Source organism: Hemicordylus capensis, chromosome 1, assembly GCF_027244095.1.
Source record: "Hemicordylus capensis ecotype Gifberg chromosome 1, rHemCap1.1.pri, whole genome shotgun sequence".
Taxonomy (NCBI): domain Eukaryota; kingdom Metazoa; phylum Chordata; class Lepidosauria; order Squamata; family Cordylidae; genus Hemicordylus; species Hemicordylus capensis.
The window spans coordinates 152,898,225-152,918,354 of record NC_069657.1 but is presented as its reverse complement, the minus strand read 5'-3'; the positions used below and the strand labels follow the sequence as shown (position 1 = coordinate 152,918,354).

Here is a 20,130-nt window from a genome sequence, read left to right as displayed (position 1 = left end):
GTGATGGGCATAGTGTTTCCTTTAACAAGGATTCCCAGATGTTGTAGACTACAACTCCCAGAATCCCCAATTGCAATGGCTTTTGCTTGGGTAATACATTTAGTAAAGACATAGAAGCTACCAATAAATGGAACTACTGCCCAGTTCTTTTCTGGTTTGTCTGCTTTTGCCATGCACATGTAAGATTGAAAGAGACCAAAAGCCAATTTTCTCTAGTTCCATTCATAAGAAGACTGTGCACCTTAGCAGCCTGTGTCACCTAAGGCAACCAGCCTCTCAGAGTGAGGTGCTCTTAGAACAAATGGCTAGCTTCAGGTGATAAGTGACACCTAGCAGCTACAGGGTGGAGTTGGGGGAACCGTCAAGGTATTTAGCAAATTTGATCTACTACAACAGTGATTTTCAAAAGACCCTCTTAAAGTAATCCTTTCTGCTATTTTTTTATTTGCTAAATAATACCTGCATGCTTGCCAACAAATTCCTGTTGAGGACTGTGGAATTAATGTTCCACCATTGGAATTTGTCAACAATTTCCACAGAGGACTGTGGAATGAACTGTTCAACGTGTTCTGAGTTTATGCAGAACACCAGTTAAGCCTGTTTTGGTCAAGCAGTTGCCCTATGCACATAAATCATGTGCTCCAGAATGCACCAAAGATGACTTCAAGTGTTCAAGTAACAGGGGAAGATAGGTGAGGGTAGGCAAGCTGTCTTTTGCGCAACTCTTTCATTGTTTAAGATACTTTTTGGAGAGGGGCAAAAAAAGTTTGTAAATGGCATGAAGACAGTTCATGCTTCTGTTCAAAGCAAGCTTCATAAAACTGCTGTACCTCAGTCATTCATCAGAATTTTCTGAAATTTGGTCTGATTTTACCCATTACAAGCTAGATTCTGTATGCCAGCATTTGTATGAATAGGAATTGTCCCAGTGTGGTGAACAGCCAGAACCTAAGAGTAACTCTGTTCTGGAACCAGTAGGGTGAACAGCCAGAACTCAAGGGTAAACAGAATTAAAAGGATTCCAGACAGTGATACATGCATTTTGAAGTTTTTCACCATGACTAGATGGGCTGAAAACTTGACAGAACCTTCTGAATGAAAATAAAAGTACACACTCAAGATGTTGAATTCTGCACAAAGCAGAAGATTTTATATCTGCAAGGCAAGCCTTTGAATGTGTGAAATACACAAGGCCCTGACTGTAGCCATTGCATTACTGGTCTTTGTTTTTATACACTTACTGGCTTCCAAGAGGAAGAAACTATGAGACTCAAGCATCAAATCTCACACTTATAGATCTTCAAACCTGAGGATCTTGATGCCTTTCAAGTCTTTTAGAATTATTATTACTAGTTCAAGATGGAATCCTGTTAAGATGGTTCAGCACAAATGTTTTTGTTTAATTTGAGTGAGCAATTTGTTAGTTCGTTGCCAATAGATCTGAGTTGAAAATTTGGCAGTTTGTGCATCTGAAGTTGGAGATCATGTTGGCCGACAAGTTTATCTACTTGAGCAGGACACCTTTTTGAATACATTGCAGTGAGTCAATGGACTTCAGTGCAGGAGTCTCAATATCCTATACAGTCACAGGAATGATATATCAGATCCATATGTAACAGTATACCATAGAATTGTAGAGCTGGAGGGTCATGCAGTCCATATAATCCCACCCTTCACTTTATGCAGAAAATCCAGAGTTAGAACATCCCCAGCAGATGGCTTTCCAGTTTTTGCTTGAAGCTGGCTGGCAACTCTGCCATTTGATACAGGGCAAATTAACTTACCTTAAAATGGTGCCCTGGTTGCTATATTCTTATTAACTCTTAAACCCTTGGCTTTGGATTCTGTATGTAGGTAGCAGGGAGAGGAGTTGTAGAGAGAAATTGAATGAACAAATATCCACCAAGACTCCATCATTCTTGTCATGCTACAGGTTCACTTATACTCATGAGTGAACATAGGAGACACCTTAATGAATCAGACCATCAATCCATCTAGCTCAGAATTGTCTGCAATGCAAGGCAGTACTCTCTGTGGTTTCAGACAGGATCTTTTCCCAGCCCTACCTGGAGATGTCAGGGATCAAACCTGGGATATTCTGCATGCAAAGCAGATGCTCTACCGTTGAGTGCTACAGCCCATCCCCAAGCGATGTCATAGCAGGCTTAGCACTTGGAAACAGACATGACTTGGGTCTACCCACACTAATATATAGTCCTCAGCCAGGGCCAGCATTAGAAGTGTTTCTAGAAACACTGCCAACCTTGCCCTCCTTTCTACTGTACTCAAAACTGGTTAATAGTGTATTGAAATCTGCAAGACAGGATAAGATTTTCTTTTGTCATGTTGTTAAAGGATCTCACAGTGGATTCAGGCATGCTAGTTGCTTTTTCTTTTGTTCGTAGTTTGTTTAGAATACTGAATTACATTGCCTCATAGAATGAAGCAAGCAGATCTTAGTTCCTGGGAGTAATTGCAAAAAGTGCCTTCACTAAGCTGAAGTGGGCTAAGATCTGCATTCAAGTGTTGTTGGTACAGAATAGACAAGAAGTCCATGTTTTTAAAGGGGAGGGGGGGCCTGAGAATTCTTTGAAGCTTATGAGAGCCTTCTCACAGACTTCTATGCCTCTCTCTTGGTGCCTGGGGTTTTAATTTAACACACCAGTGAAGAGACAACACTCTAGAAGTGGCAGGATGCGGGAATGGAGAACAGCAGGGCTCAATTTGTGTTAGTGAAACTTGTAAGAAAGTAAACTGTTTTATGAGAAAGTCATTAGCCATGGTGGTGGGCGGCAGTAAATTCACATGAGAAGCCGAAACTGTAAAATTTTCATTTAGTAGTTGGCTATGTGCAGAAATGTATAAACAAAAACCTTCACGTGACGATCAAATTGAAGGAGAGTCCCACTTTGAGTCATACTGTAAAAAGAATGGAAATCCTGAGTTAACGTTCTCACTTTCACTTCCACCTCATATCATCAATATACACTTTCTACAGTCTCCTGTATTACCCTCCCTTTCCAGTTTATGCTCCAGATACTCATCATCTTCCCTATCATCTTTTACTACACATTTACCTAGGTAATGATATGCACATCAGCAAATTCAAGAGATACACCTTAAAGAATCACTTCCTATATATTGTAGTCATGAGAAATTTGTGCCTATAGTTCAGTTCCTTGTTGGGCCAGTTGATCACTGTTGCTACTCTTTGTACTGCTACTAAACGTTTAGTTTGTGCCAACCCAGGTGCAAAGGACATAGAAGTGATATTGTCCCTGAATATACCGCATCTCTGAGCTAACGTGCTTTGAAAGCCCGTCCCTGAGTTAACATGTGTTTTGAAACTGTTCCAGGAACCTGGAATTGCTCAAGGTTTATCATAAATGTTTTTAATGGGATAGGGAATGAGGAAAGCTTTCCTGAAAAAGGTTTGCCCACCAATAATGGTCTTTCCATCCAATCTGCAGTAATAAGGGTATGTTGGAATCATATTAAGTGGTGCAGAACAACCATGAGGTCTGATAGGCTGGTGCAAAACAAATAGGTGTCCTAGAAAACATCTCAGAATCTTCTGCAATGCTCAGAAATTCCTTGGCATACTACTCTGTGGAAAGTATTCCCTGTGGGTAGAAAGTTTTGAGAGCCAGTTCTCTCTACCATTGTGTTACACGTCACTGACATCTGGACATATTATTGTAGTATGGAGGAAATGCTTTATTTTGAGAGATGTGTGTGAGATAAGTGTGTGTGAGTGTGTGAGAGGGGGAGAGAGAGAGATAGACATTTTGGATTTATGTTGTATTATATGAGAAGTGCAAAGATTTAGTCCCAAAAGGAAAATTAACTTTTGTAAGTTCTAGATTCCTGAGAAATCAGGAACATTTATTGTGAAGTATTGAGCCATTTATACCAATTATAGGTATCAATGAATTATTATTGATATTTTCAAAAGGATTGTAATCACAATGTTTGTACATGTCATGGTAGTCTCCTCCCCTCAACCCCCCTACCTTGTTCTCAGTTATTTTTGGCCATTGACAAGAATACTGGGAAACATTAATAAAACCCAAATATTTTACTTGTTTCTGTGGGGGAAAGTCAGGGAACACAGGGTCTGCAGGAAAGCTTGTGGCCAGGTGAACTATTGCTCAGGTAAATGCCTAGGTCTGATCTGTTTTACCCACAGGAGAGTCATCAGTGTCCAGTCAGGAGAGCCATGAAAAGAGCTGCCCAGGCAGGTCTGTGAGAGAGAATTGTTTGTTGTTAGTGAAGACCTGCAAGTCCTTCTGGCTCAGTCTGTTAAGTACTTGCAAAGGATGCAGGTCCAAAATGGACATGTGCCTGCCATATCTGTACCCAGACCCCAGTTTCATCTAACAATGTCCACGGCGACATTATCCTTAGTTCAGAGATTTCCATCCTCCTCACAAATCTCTCCTCACAATAATTGACAAATTACAATATGATAGGTATGGAAAATGTTTTCAGTGTAGACAGTTGCAACTTAATGTTTGCTACAAATGAGCATCCTCCCGGAGTGCTGAATGTGTATCCTCCACTTCCCTGCTCCACAGACAGCTTTAGTGCTGATTGTGAATCAACCCATGTGTGGCAACCCATTGCTGCTCATGGATTCGCTTCCTTGAATTGAGTGGCAATCATATGCACCCATATATCCATACAAGGGCATGTTTAATTAACCCACTGTACATTCTGTTTATTACTACTATCATTTTTCTCTACTGATGTGCCTTGAAAGCATGTTTTCAAGGTAATTTATGTTCCAAAATGGTGCACGTCATTGAGTTACTTCTTGTCTTCAGAGATTAATAAGTTGTAATGACTCCTTATGTGAGGATATTTCTTATTATCCGTTAAGGGAAGTTGTTATTAAAACAGTGAGTCGTTTTAAAGTGTATTGGTGAGTTATTGCTGTGAGTTTTAGATTACTCCAGCCGGCATGGGCTTGTTGTGTTCCTTTTAGATATATCACAAAAGAGAATGCTAAAGCTTGTCCTAAATCAGAACCACCCTTGGAAAGTCAATCAGAATTCTATCTGAGGTCTACCACTGTCTCCTAGTTCCTAATACTCATGAAGATGAGGAGTTGCCTCTCGTCTCTGAGTAGTGGGTGGGGCTTGCTGTCACAATTGGGATGGTCTGTGAGTCGATTCAGATGCTAATCTTTGAGAACCATCATGCCATGTTCTAGCCCCTTGATGCCCAGATAGCATTTGTTTAAAAAAAGCACCTTGTAGACAAATGGGATGACCTGGATAGTCTCTACACCAGCACCACTCTGTAGATCTGGTACTGGCATTGGAAATAATCATGTCAGCTTTCTTGATGATCTAAATATTCTGAAGTTGCATAGTGATAAAGACAGTTCATGTGTGATGTGTTTAATGCTGGACCACAGAAGTTGCATTTTGCCCTTGATTCATTGTTTCATTTAATATGAAATTAAATTCATAATTTCATTTAGAAAGCAGCATCTAGCTCAGTGATCTTCTGTCTATGGTCCTCTATCAACCACAGACTGATTTTTAAGAGCTTGAATGTAGACTTTATATTACACTCTGATACCAAACCATATTATTTCTAAGGTACACTTAATTTATTTGTGTGGTTTTTTTAAAGCTATCTTTAATCTAAAATGTATGTAACTCTCTTATATTCCCTCATGAAGCTGTGGTTTCCTTATGGTATAGAACTGTAAAGTGACACAGCCAAATCAGTTGTTCTTGGTCTTCACTGGCATGTCATATGAAGAACATAATTGATTACCTAGCTGTAAGGTAGTAATACAGTAAAATGTAATAGAGCTCCCAAAGACAAACGGCCAGAATTAATAACCAGCAGAGCTTCTTGATCTGCGCCGTGGCTGTTATATGAACAGGAATCTTTCATCTAGGAAGTTGTGCTTTCATTGGATGGATATCTCATATACTTTTCATTTCCTTGGTCTGGAGAGATGATGATACCTTGCTTAATTTCCTTGATTATCTTGATTTTCAAGATAAAACTGGGTCAATTTTTTTTTAATGAGATACTAACCTAATAAAGGAAAAATCAAAGTTAAGACTGTTGCCTGAATGCTAGCATTATAATAGTCAAAAATTTCCGTGGTTTGAGAAATTGTTAACAATTTTGTTAACAAAGAGGCTCAAACCTTAATCCTGTTTCCAGCTATTAGGTGTCTCTGTGAGCTTTTCTCTTCACATCTAGATTTGGCGAAGAGGCACCTTTTTAACATGGGGGAGAGTAGCTGGCCCTCTCCACCCTCAGCACAGTACCTCCAGCGACTGTTGTTGGTGTCTGTCTTATGTTTCTTTTTAGATCATGAGTCTTTTGGGGACATGGATCCATCTTATTTATTTATTATTTCTCTGTGTAGACCACTTTGGAAGCTTTTGTTGAAAAGTGGTATATAAATATTTGTTGTTCTTGTTCTACTACTATAGGTTTCTCTTTGATGGTTCTTTCCTAGTGAGCCTTGCTAAATTAAGAAAGAAATCTGTTCAAGCTTCACCTTGGCTATGAGGACAGGCAGATGTAGATCTTGGCTCAATAGGAAATTCCACCATATTTGTTTTAGTACTGCTGTGCTTAACTGGAAGTCAGTGGAGGAGGAGGTGGAAGATAAGAGAAGAGGTGCAAGAGCTATTGATTAGCACTTTTGTTGCTCTCATCTTTGCAGTGTGCCAGCAGAACTTGCAAGTATCAAATGGCTTCCTGAGCTCCTTGATGCTGTCCCAAGCTTCTTCAGGGAAGAGTGGGATACAGTGTGATAGGCATGCCCATCAACCTGCCTGTCTGTCTGACACTTAAAGTCCTTTCCAAAGAAGCCCTAAAAGGAGAGGAAAAGAATAAGAGCTTACATGGAAAAGAGACAGAGCAGCAAAACTGCAGCAGGGAAGAGGCTGTTGGTTCGAATCTCTGCTGGGGTGTTACCCAGAATATGAGAAACTCCTATATTGGGCAGCGATATAGGAAGGTGCTGAAAGGCAGCGTCTCATACTGCACGGGAGAAGGCAGTGATAAACCACTCCTATATTCTACCAAAGAAAACCATATGGCTCTGTGGTCGCCAGGAGTCGACACTGACCTGACGGCACAATCTTTCCTTTCCTTTAGTCCCAGTTGTGGTATAATGGCCTCCCATTGAGCAACATGGACTGAGTGGCTTGTTTGAAAGTGCACAGGCTTGTGCCAGCAGACTTAGCACTCTGTTCTATCCTTTGCCTGCTTTTCACATTAGCTTATCTTGTTTGTTGGTGACATAAAACAGAATGTGGTAATGAAGGGAAAACAGTGTTGGGGCTACAGGTTTAGCTCTTGTTGAATATCTTCCTTTCCTGCCTCCCTCCCCCCACGCATACAGTCGGACGTCAGAGTTTTAACCAGTGCTGTCATGTATCATATAGTTGAGATGTACACTGATCATACTTTATGGAAAATTCCTGTAACTTTTGTGTTCTTGTCTTCTAGTCAGTCAGCAGCTGATTAACCACATTCATCAGTTTTTGGAAAACAGGAAGCTGCTATACTATATGAAGAGCATCAATTGTATAAAAGCTTTCAGAGAGGAAGCTATTGAGGTAACATGGAAGTGAAAACTGTACTCTGTACTAGAACCTGGCATTTGACACGTACCTCCCTAGTACTGAAAATGTGTGAGACTAACAGTTGAGCCAACATCAAAGCCTGCCCAGAAAGAAATTGTTTTGGTATAGGAGAAGTTTAAAAGGCATTCCGTGCTATATATTTTGGTCTTTGGGCCTCTTTTAGAGCAGGCTCTATTGGGGTTTTTCAAATGCAGAATGGCAATGCCTGTGACCTGTTAGATGAAAAGAAATCTGTGCCATCTTCAAATAACTGCTTAAATAAAGCAAACGACAAAAGAGACAGTGCTGCTTTGCGAAATGTCATTTCTTTAGTGACTCACCGCAGATTAGAAGTTCGGTTCTAAGAGAGGCCAGATGAATGTACAGCAGCTTGAAATGCCTGCCTTCCTTCCTCACCCCGCCAACCCCGCCTTTTCAGGCAGAGTGTTATGATGAATTGAGAATACGGTGTCACTTTGCTGTCAAGCTAACTTTTATTTCTCTGTGTTGTTCCTTTGTTGTTGTCGTTGTTGTTTCAGCTGTCAGAGGTGCAGTGCTTTAATGATTTTCTAGAGGCTCTGAAAAAAATGGTGGAAGATAAAAACTTAACTGATTTCTGGAAGATTATCATACAAGGTATGTCAAATTGTTTGCAGTGTGTCATGCAGAAGGGAGAAGAGAATTGAAGTTTAGAGGCAAATTGGAAATATTACAAGGAAAAGTGTGCTTTTTCCATCAGAATTCATGAAACAGATGCATATCTGTACTATTTCACTGAAGAGCCAGGGTGACCCTGGGGTGTGTGTGCGCACATGTGCTGTCTCTGAAATGTAGTAGCCACACCCCACCCACTTTTCTATTTCAGAAATCTAACATGTGGGTCACCTTTCACCAACCCAGAAATACACTTTGCCCTTTCTTTGCCCCCACTCAGTATTTTTTCTGGTGCCGTCACTGCTGAAGATAGTCTTTTGCACCAAATATTGCATATGAACAATACTCTAAAACAGTTTGCTATAGTAAGTTGATATCTCTGGGTGTTGGTAATTAAGCAAAATAGTGCTGCATCAGAGTAGCCTTTGAAAAACCAGAATGTTTCAATAGTCATAAGTTATGTTTGTATATATTGCAGTAGCTGGATGGTGCTGTCTTGGCCATATAGTCACTCCTGCTCTTGCCTGCATTCATTCCCATTTTATTTTATTTTATTTTATTTTATTTTATTTTATTTTATTTATATGTCACCTGACTCCAAAGGCTCTTGGTGGTTCACAACTTCTTATGAGAGTGCTCCATTCCATCCCATACATACATTCACAGCAACTCATGCATTCAGGCAATCTTTTGTAATAGTTAGGGAAGGTGGATGCAGTCCTCAGGGACCATTCTCTCGTGTGGTGACACTGATGACAAATGACACCTTCTCTGCTGCGGTAGTCCAAAGGCGTCTCATTTGATGCGATCCCATGTGACTCTAAAAGGCAGGACTATGCTAATTAGGATACACGTTTGAAGGCTGGGAAGAGCAAACCCTCCCCAGTTCTTTTAGTCCTGCAAGGCTCTAAGGCAGCTCTTCCTCAGCTTTCATTTTCAACCTACTTTTGGTTTTTTCTCTTGGCTTTTCCTCCCTGCTCCTCCCCCCTCTGATTGTTTTCTCTCTCCTCTCTCTCTGCCTCTTTTGCATCCTCTGCTGCATAGAAAGGGCTGGCTGGGTAACTCCACATAAGAGCACCCAGAGGGAGATCACAGCACGGCCTGCCGAGGGTCCTCCGAGCACCTGCGAACCCACCCCGAGGGCCTTGTTGGCCAGCATGCTAGGCTTCCACTCACAGCTCTCCAGAACATGTGGCTACCACCAGTCAGCTGTTTGGCGGCATTTTGGAGCAAGCAGAGCCTCCAGTCGCCATTAGGGAGGGCGGGGAAGCAGCTTGAGCAACGACTTCACTGCTTCCCCCCAGCTTGACCATGCCCGCTACCCCCGCACACCCATCAAGGTCTTGTGGGGCATGCAGAAGGCCGAGCAGGTCCAATCCTGCCGGCAGTGGCATTTTCCTCTGGCCAGACGTCCCCAAAGAGGATGACGCTGGCAAGAACGGGGGCATCATCAGAGGGAACAGGAGCGGGTCCAATAGCACCTCCTTGCACAGTGGTGACCAGGAGCTTGGCTACAGCAATGCCTACTAACCCGGTGAGCTCGGCCCAAATTGGGCCTACTGAAACTTCTACTCCTCCCACCTGATGTCCCTTCAGGTCATCTAGTCTGACCCAAAACACTCCCTCAGACCAGCCATTAGCGCAGTTACCGGGGGACATGCCACCTGCCTGGGGTTCATGGCTTGAGGACTTGTTGGCAAGTTCCTTTGAGAGATATGGAAAAACTAAAATCTAAAAAGCAACTGCGAACCAAACGGGTCTCCTTCTCCTCTTCCAGTCCAGCTTCTTCTGCTTCTGAGGCACCAGCCCCTAAAAAAGTGATGAAAATGAGGAAATGGTCTGATAGCCTAGAACCTAAATCTTCGGAGACACCTCTAAGACTATTCCAAGCCATTGATTTGGCACCCCTCCTGACCAAAACAGTACACGCTCTGGGTCTTAATCCTCCTTCTTCCCAGGAGGCCCAACCAACTAGTAAAAGTGCTCTGGTCTTCCTGGGTTTTAAACCTAATAATGTATCTTTTCCACTCCCAAAATAGTTCATGGAAGCAGCAAAGAGCGAATGGACTAAGGGCGGAGAATATGACCAACCAGACAGGCCTTTGGGAACAGGGCATCCTGCAATACCCAGGCCAAGCAATCAAAGTAACAGGCATGACGGGGGGAGGTAGGTGCCCCTAGGCGGCCACCTCTCCTCACACTGGTGCACTTGGGAGGCCACCACGTCAGGCCTGTGGGTACTCTCCACTGTAAAAGAGGGTTACTCCATAGAATTATCCAGCCGTCCTCCCCACAGATTCTTACCCGTTCTTCTCACTGGCAGCACAAGAATCAAGGTTTTCAGGAGACGATTCGCTATCTTCTGACAATAGGAGCTGTGGAAACCATTCCCCTACAACAGCAAGGCACAGGAGTTTACTCCATAATATTCACCGTGCCAAAAAGGATGGCTCCCTCGGAGCGGTATTGGACTTAAAAGCACATGAACCACTTCATGCGCAAACGCACGTCCCGCATGGAATCCCTTCGCTCCATCACAGAGGCACTCCACCACTTAGACCTCCTCGTGTCTATAGACCTCAAAGAGGCCTATTTACACATACCAGTCCACCAGGACAGTTGTCACCTGCTTCGCTTCCTCATGTTCAGGGGTCCATTACCAGTACAGAGCGCTTCCATTCGGCCTCTTGTTAGCTCCATGCATCAACCCTTCCATGTGTCTCAGGATGTTATTTTGCCTTCCTTTTGGCCTAAGACAGTTCACCTGGAGGGGAAGGCCTGGCACAAGCTTGATGTCCGTAGATGCCTTAAGGTATATATTAAGTGGACAAAGCACATTAGAACTTCAGAGTCCTTCTTTATTTCATTCTTGCCACATTCTATGGGCCAGCTTGTCACATCTGCCACCATAGCCAGGTGATTGAAGGCATGCATAGCATTGGCCTATGAATCACAGAATTTCAGGCCACCCACTAAGATGTTTGTCCACTTCACTAGGGCTGCAGCTGTGTCTTTAGCTTTCTCTATGAATGCTCCTGTCCAGGATATTTGTAGGACAGCTACCTGGCGGACGCCTTCCACATTCACTAAACATTATAGATTAGATGCCTTTGCCTCTGCTCAAGTGACTTTTGGAAGGCGAGTCCTCCAGCAGGTACTCTGTGCAGAGTAGGTGCAGTTTTACCCTCCCTGGTTGGACTTAGGGCTGTGGTATGTCCCCACACGTGAGATGCCCTTGGACTACAGCAGCAGAGAACGGAGCATTGGTTACCCACTGTGAAGCCTCCTTCTTGCTGCTGAGTCAAAGGGCATCTCAACCCACCCTTTGACACCAGCACCTACTTTCCAGGGACCTTGGGGTTGTAGACGCTCTTTTTTCTGGTTACTGATTCAGCCATGTGACCTGCGCATCTTTAGTTTTGTTCTGCAGTATACTACCGGGAAACTTATCCTATAGTTTTCTGCTTTGCGTTCTTTTCCTTGGACAGTCAGTTCCTTCTGCTTTTTAGTGTGTGTGTTTTTTGAACACGTTTGTTTCTTATTTATATAGAAGTTTTCTTCCTTGAGGTACTTGTCGCTTCTTGGCCTAAAGAGCTGAGGAGGGTTTGCTCCTTCCAGCCTTAAAAAGCTTATCCTAATTAGCATAGTCCTGTCTTTTAGAGTCACATGGGATTGCATAACCCACATGTGAGACACCCTTGGACTCGGCACCTTCACGGTGAGTAACCAATGCTTGGTTTCCCCAAGAATCTAGAATTGAGAATGCAATCACCCTGCCCTGCATGAATACTGACAAATGGAGTTTGTGTTAATGGAGTTTCAGCTATAAAGGAAATGGAGAAAGAAAACAGAGCATTGAAAATGACTATTGTAAAGAAATATACATGCTGCCATTTTCAGAAATGCAGAGTAGTAAGAGAGTAATCTATGGCTTGTATAGTCATGGGCCTTTGAAAGATAGTTACTATGCCCAGTTGATTAGACTTGACTTCAGGTTATATAATAATTGTGTGTCATTTGGTTTTAGATAGAATCTCCTTGATCAGCAAAGAAGAAGCTGCAGGAAGCTCTCTGACAGCTCAAGATGCCGAAAAGGTATTGTCAGAAATGCTTTAATTGTGACAATAGGCTCTCGATAGCAGGCTCTCGATAGACATGGAGAGCCTGTCATTTATCTGCATACTGAAATGATCCCACTTTAGGCCAAATAACACCCATTTGATTGTGCAGGCTATTCTGTGCAAAAATTGTATGCTTTACTGTTTACATGTGTGAAACTATAAATACACGGTCCTCCTAGGCTTACAATGCAATCCTATGCATGTTCACTAGGAAGAAAGTTATATTGTGCCCAGTGGGACTTTCTCCCTAGGAAGTATGTTTAAGATTGCAGCCCTAGAGGCAGATTCCTGTCTCCTGTTGCTCTGAGAGCCTGCTAGCTATTGTGTTTCTCCCACTGTGATGCCGTTGATTCGTCTTCTGAGGATCGTGGCCTCTCTTAATCACATCTTCATGGTTTACATATAGGGACCTAAAACCTTGCTGGCTTACAGGACACCAGTTGCCTTTGCCGTTGAAGCTGTGATACAAATGAGTATAGATGCACTAGGCAAAATGACATGGGAACAGAAGGCTTGTTCAGCACAGGGTCACTTTTTTTGTTGGAAGGAAAACTATGCCCCGCCAATGCCTTCTCTCTAGCATGTTCTCTACATGCAGCCCAATGAGAAGGTCACCCGAAATTATAAAGTTCTTGATTGCACCACCAGATTGCAAGTGGGGGATACATTGAGGAGCAATGTAAAAAGCTTCATAACTGTAAAAATACACATCAGCAAGAAGGAGATGCCCAAACTTTCTTTATCACGTGTTAGTTTATTATATGCAGGAAGCTCTTTCATTAGAGAGCATTCAAAAATGTGATTTCACACCTATACGCTGAAGTGCATACCATCTCATTCTACCATCTCATTCTGCTGCATGTGTAGACCAGATTTAAGGGCTTATCTATACAAGATGTGGATCCCATGGGAGACCATAACCCATGTAACCTTCCATGTATGCCTGGTCAATCACATCCAGTAGTGCATCCACCCAAGCCACTTCTGCTGGCATGTTAATTAATATAGGAAGGGGAGAGTGCATGTAAATGTTTGGACACACTTAGGAAGCTTACACAGTTAAGAACTTCCCCATGGCCCATATTCTGTGTAAATCAGGCCTTAATCTTTCTCATTGAGAGAGTTGTTCTCATTAAGTTAGCGTATTCTTGAAAGAACGCAGGTAGGAAACATTCCTCTTTAAAACACAGAGACGTGATGTTAAAAGATCAGCCCTGCCAAACACACACTGTCGTTGTCTTGAGGAAGGTAATGGGTTTCAGCACAACTATTATATGTAATTTCGCTTCTGCATAAATGTAAAACAGATCTTGTCAGGGAAGGGAAAAAACCAACTGCTGATACTCAGCGCTTTCTTGATGGGAAATAAAAAGTTTAATTTTGTTGCTAAGCAATTTCTCATCTTCAGTTTACTTCAGTTACTCTGATGTGTTGTTTACATCTAATTTAGTGCTGGGTGCCACTTTGGAAACCTCAGAGCAAATATGTAACTTTCAGAAATAGCATTTTACCTTAATTAACTATGTAAAATGGGATTTGTTCCAGTGGAAAAAGGCTTTTAAATCTGACAACTTGCTTTTACTTCAATATTGCCTGTGTGATAATGGCATTATATCCACAGTGTCAGGGAAGGAAGCATGTAAGCAAGATGTGTTGAGGCTGTGCAGTCTTCCCCTCTGTGTAACCTTAGCGAATCTGCCTTTTCCCACAAAAGTCATGCAGTTTTCAACATGACTTGCAGGATATTGTTTGCCCACAGCTCAGGAAAGGTGTGGACTTGGGATAACTGATGGAAGTAAAAAAGCCATCATAGGTAAATGTGACATTCAAAAGTGCAGTGTGTACCCTATACTGGGATGTGTGATTACTGAGCACCACAGTAGAGTCAAATGAGAAAATGAAGAACTGGGTTCTAATACATATTTTAGTCAAATTTATTTAATACAGTGTGATCAGATTTGCATATATGTTGGGAATGACTAGTGTTTTGGGGTCCAGTTTTTAGAAAACAAGAACATTTTTGAAGCTACTTGGTGGATGTAAGAATGTCCTTTTGTGGTAGAAAAGGCAGCCTCGCTGTTTGCTGCTCTTACTCCTACTTGGTTTTTTCATATACTGTTAATTATTTGCATTGGTTAATGAGATATATACATATTTAAGTAATTCTGAAAGATTGATTGATTGATTGATTGTTTAATTTATATACCGCCTTTCATTAAAACAATCCCAAGGCGGTTTACAGCAAAATTTAAAAACAAGATTGTAAAAAAAGACACAATTAAAATATTAAGCTAAAAAATAAAACAAATCTGATTAAAAATTTAAAACACAAGCTTAAAAGCAACACAGAGGACAAAGAGCAGCATCAGAGACAATCATATAAAAGCCTGGGTGAGAAGCCACGATTTAACACACTTTCTAAAAGCTGTGATGGAGACTTAGGAGCGAAAAGCCACCGGGAGAGCATTCCAGAGTCTGGGGGCAGCAGCAGAGAAGGCCCTGTCCCGAGTACACGACAGCCGAGCCTCCCTCATTGTCGGCACCTGGAGCAGAGCCCCCTCAGATGACCTTGTCAAGCAGGCAGCAACCCTTGGGAGCAGGCGGTCCTTCAGGTATCCCAGGCCCAAACAGTTAATGGCTTTAAAGGTCAAAACCAGTACCTTGAATTGGACCTGGAAACAAACTGGTAGTCAGTGCAGCTCTTTCAAAATGGGTGTGATGTGCTCCCTCCAGGCAGCTCCAGATAAAACCCTAGCTGCCGCATTTTGCACTAGCTGCAGTTGATCCAGATAATATATTCCAAACATTCATTTTGTGCCCATATCTTTGCAGGATAAAGTAAAGTGGCGCCGTCGAGTCGGTGTCAACTCCTGGTGACCACAGAGCCTTGTGGTTGTCATTGGTAGAATACAGGAGGGGTTTACCATTGCCATCTCCTGCATAGTATGAGATGATGCCTTTCAGCATCTTCCTATATCGCTGCTGCCCAATATAGGCATTTATATTTTCTGGGAAACGTATCAGTGGGGATTCGAACCGGCAACTGCTTGCTCACAAGGCAAGTTATTTCCCCGCTGCGCCATTAGGTGGCAGGATAGCCCTGATTAAAAGCGCTGGCACCATAATGATATTCATGTTGTGAACAGAAGTGGGGCGGGCAGGGGAACGCACATCCTCAAGACTTGGCTTTTACCGGCAACAAAATATTTAATTGCTGCATAAACACAATATCCCTGCAGTAGAAGCGCTATCAGAGGGCATAGCTGCAATCCAGCCATGTAGTTTGACACACAAGTTCTGCTTTCCCATTGTCAGAAATGGTAAGAGCAAAATGTCCTCTGTGCCTGTTAGCTAGCAATGAAAGGGAAGAATGTGTGCTCCTTTCTTAATAGTATCTTTGTTTTGTTGACCCTGTTAAAAAATTTAAGCTGTCGTTATTGTCGCAAATAGACTTAGCTTTGCTTTGCTGAATTTTAGCTCCTGCACGATTTATTTGTCTGAGCCTCAGATGACCAACTTGGGGCATGTATGCATGCCAAAATATGTTTTATGTGAGGCAATGGTTTATTTGCTCCCCATTTGAAACCACACTTCATAATGTTTCTTCATTACTAACTGCAAGATATTGATAAGAATGGCTGTTGTTGACAGATCCTTTTGTTTCATATCCCCCCAAATGTACACGCCTCTTTACAATGTTCCATTAAATTGATGGCAAAGGTTGCATTTAATGTGTATTGTTCAAATAAACATGTGTTTTTTGTAGTTCCTGGCTCCCAAGGAAAAGCCCATGGATGTCTCACCAGTGGCAGATGAAGGTGGTGATGTTGATGATCTAGTAAGTATTCTAAATAAATCCTACAATGTTGTTGTAGTAACTGGAGATTGTATTTGAGAACAATATGAGCAATAGATGATTCTTTCAGTGGGAGGTTTCTCATGCTTCACTAATCTTGGGCAGGGGTGGCCATTAGTGGTTTGCAGGTCAGATTTGGCTCAGAAGAAATTTTATTCTGGACCTGAGTGGTCCTAATAAATCTTAATCCAGGAGTAGTACAATATTTTCTAATAATTTAAATGGTAAAGCAGTGGTTCTCAGACATTAGGGCAGGCTCCCAGGGAAGGTGTGCAAGACACTTGGAGTGGGAACCTGAAGGTCTAGGGGTGGAGAGGACCTTGGAGCAGATGGAAACAGAGGCACTTCTCTTTCAGCAGAAGAGGGTTAGCACTGCAGCCACCAAAACTGCTTTGCTAAGCCTGGAAGCTGCAGAGATACAAAGAACTTGTAGGGGCTTTTCCTCCCTATCTTCTCTTGCTGGCTGGCTTTAGGTGGGAATCCAAGGGTCAAATTAGACATGAGAGTAATGTGTTATTGCATTTCCATCTTTTAATGACTGTGCATGTTTAAAAAGGAATAGCACTGGCATCCAGCTTAAGTTACTCACGAGTAGTGGTTTCCCCTTGAAATTAATCAGACAAGTTAGTTATGATGATTGAGACCAGGGGACTTAACTCTTCCCTTTGTACTGTTTTCCTAATGAAAATCACCCTCCTCCAATCTGCCTTTTGCCCCAGGAGGGAAGCTGCTAATTTTCCCCATACATCCCTCCCACCCAGGTGAAATAGAAGGGTTGGATTTTTTATTTTATTTTTAAATTGTGGAGGGCACCTTATTTGCTGAGAATATGGCATTGGATATGAATATGGCATCTCACTCTTACAAATAAAGCATTGTCAGATACTTTGTCAGTAAGTCCTCCTCAAGTTTAAGAGATTGCACAGATCCTTCTTTATCTTCATTTCATTTCATTTCATTTTACATTTTATATCCCGCTCTTCCTCCATGGAGCCCAGAGCGGTGGGTAATAACCGCTTTAATAACCATCTCTAGCCATCTGGCACACACTTTAGCCTGACATCAGTAGCCCCTCTCCCAAAAGCCCCTTTCTTTTTCAGCTGGACATGATTTAAATGAATGGGCAGCGTCTGTGGATCTGAAGACATCTCTAAGATCGAGGGAGAGGAACATAAGTGAAGAAAGATGCAGGTCAAGAAGTCTTCTACAGCTGCTTGGTTCCAGAGAGAGGTGGCTATCTCCAAGGAAAAGTGTGGTGGAAATCTTTGTTGTATTATTTGCCACAACCCATAGTATTTTTATGTACGAAATCTTCCTTTAATAAGATGAGTTCATATAATCTGGTTACATTGCCATTTCACACCTTTTAAAGAAGTGTGTTATATTCACAAGAAATTTTGATGCTTTAATTTCACTAGTGAATATCTCCTATGGAGGGAGTGCTGTCGGAGTGAAATCACAATGGACTTCAGATTCAGACACACACATACTTTTTGGCATGCTTAAAGCAATGTTGTATGTTCATGACCACTATAAATGCCTGAAATACCAATAGAGATCTATTCCAAAGATTTGTGCTCATAAGCTGCAACCTAGCAAAACTTCTAGCATTACAAATATTTACCTTGTACAGTCTCAGTAGTGTTTGTGTCCTTTCCATTTCATTATCCTCTAGACAAACTGAAAATCACTTTTTATGCTCAAAAGGTTTGTTGTCAACTCAGGTTGTGGCTGTGCCTTTACATGTTGAAAGGCAGCTGCTGTGACTCCCATCCCACTCTTCCACAGGTCCCTTCACTGAGCTGTTTCAGCCTGCCAGGTGTAGCCAGCAGGACTCTAGTGTTGTCTGACAGCAATGAGAAAAAGGTGAATGAAGGTACCTGTGGAGGAGGAGAGTGGGAGTCACAGTGGCTAAACAAAACCTATGATGAAGTTCCTATTGTATGGCTCTGATGTATCCATAGGGTTGCTCAGATTGGGTACCATAATTTCCTTTCCTTCCTCTTCCCCCTTCTCCCCATCAACTCCTCATTTTATCATTCTAGGTTGTTTCTGGAGAGCTGCCTTTTTATCTTTTCCTTCTGGGTCATTATCTTTGGCTGTTTTTGTTACCTGTCACTTTCCTAAAATAACTGGTCTTATGGTTGACCTCACTGTCAGAACCACCAATGCTAAAGCCATGGTACTTACAGATTGCAGCCAGTTGCTCACTGGATGCCGAATTGTTTGTTATAACTGTTTTTGTACTTAAAAGTATTTTGTAATATTATACTTTACAATATTGATATTGTACCTTGGGGAGACAAAATACAAAGCGCTAAAATAAAAAAAAAATAAAAACTCAAGAGGAAAATATTAAATGCTGACATACATTTGACAGGAATATTTTCGTCTTGTTCCTGCACATCATATAAGATGCCACCTTGTTCAAAAAACAGGAGTATCTTCTTTGCTAGCCACAAGAGAAATGGGTTTTAGGGCACTTCCAGGTTCTGGTTTTCCATAATGAAACAGGAGCAAAACAAGAAGTACCTTGTAAAACAAGTACCTTTTAACTTGGTTAGGGATTAGGTTGGTTTTGTGTGATGAATATTTTTTTCTTCCCTGCCTCAGTGTTGATCTCTAGTATGTTGGACTAGTAGTGATCAGCACAGGAGTTGGCACAGTTGATGTCTGGTTTGCAGGTGCCCAGCATGCAGAATCAGCATGCAGGTCATTGCAAAAGCACCACAATCCCTGGAGAAACCAGTCTGGAAGCAACCTTCATTTTCTCCAACATTCTCCCTATGCACCAAGATCCAAGTACATATTTGCAAAAGGGGGCTCCTCCTGTTGAATTCCGGCAGGTTCCCAGAGGCTGATGGGCTTGCGGCTGTCTAGAATGACCAGAATCTTAATGTTCTCTGTGTGTGTTTATGTATGTGCATGTGTATATAGTTGTTACTACTTCGTTCTTAAAGTAACAAATTGGTTTATGTAAATGTTCTGCTGGCTTCTTTTGAATACTGAGGTCTGTTTCCCAGTTTAAGAAATACTAGTTAATTGCATGACTTCTAATCAATACATCTGTGTATTTTTCTTCAGAATAGTAGTTCTGAAGCATAATGCTTATTTTCATTGTTTTAAGATGATATCCATGTCTCATCAGGCTTCATATTAGAAGAGGCATTCTCTCTTCTGTGGAAGAGGAGGAAGTGCCTCCTCTTTAGTGTTCCCTGCTGTCCACAGTTTTTTCTAAATATATGTAGTAAAGTTAATTTTTAAAATAAACATGCTGTCCAGTTAACCATGGGTACCATCCTAAAAGCCATTTAGAAGTTTTACATAGATTGATCAAATTGATTAAGTTTGCAGCCTTGAAGAATACAATTATTAAAATACTTTTTGTTAATAGAAAGTTCGTGATGTTTTCTTTCTCCATCTAAAATCTCTACTCCATGCCTCCTCTGACTTGCATGTGTTAAAAGGATACATTCTTTTCTAGTAAACTGTCAGCAAATGTTTAGATGATATGTTAGATCAGAAGGTTCTCTAACAAAAAGCACTCAGTTGTGAAGAAACTAAAATAACCAATTCCAACCCGGACATAAAAAACTAAGACTATAAATGTGATATATGTTCATCCAGAAGCACACTAAAGTCATAGATCATATCTGGAAGATGATTGTTCTAGACTAGTGCTGTACAACGTCGGCCCTCTAGCTGTTATTGGCTTACAACTTCCATCATCCCTGACTCTTGGCCCCTATGGCTGGAGATGACGAGAGATGTAGTCCAACAACAGCTGGAGGCCTGAAGTTGTGCAGCCCTGTTATATACAACAGATGGAACATTGGAGGGGATGACTTGATTTCCTGGAGAACTTAGGCCTTCCCAGTTCTCTCTTAGT

At 41.8% G+C, this 20,130-nt stretch overlaps 1 protein-coding gene across 5 annotated transcripts in view; it reads left to right on the top strand.

The window, feature by feature from the left end:
• The window catches only part of XRCC5 (X-ray repair cross complementing 5), a 78,082-nt gene extending 58,444 nt beyond the window's left edge, over positions 1-19,638 (top strand). For all 5 annotated transcript variants that reach the window (XM_053299953.1, XM_053299922.1, XM_053299937.1 and 2 more), the window contains 5 exons: positions 7,495-7,604; positions 8,150-8,246; positions 12,292-12,359; positions 16,152-16,223; positions 17,342-19,638. In XM_053299953.1, the coding sequence (XP_053155928.1) occupies positions 7,495-7,604; positions 8,150-8,246; positions 12,292-12,359; positions 16,152-16,223; positions 17,342-17,356 (362 nt within the window). In that variant the 3' untranslated portion in view covers positions 17,357-19,638. The remainder of the gene's footprint in view (positions 1-7,494; positions 7,605-8,149; positions 8,247-12,291; positions 12,360-16,151; positions 16,224-17,341) is intronic.
• The last annotated feature ends 492 nt before the right edge of the window (positions 19,639-20,130 follow it).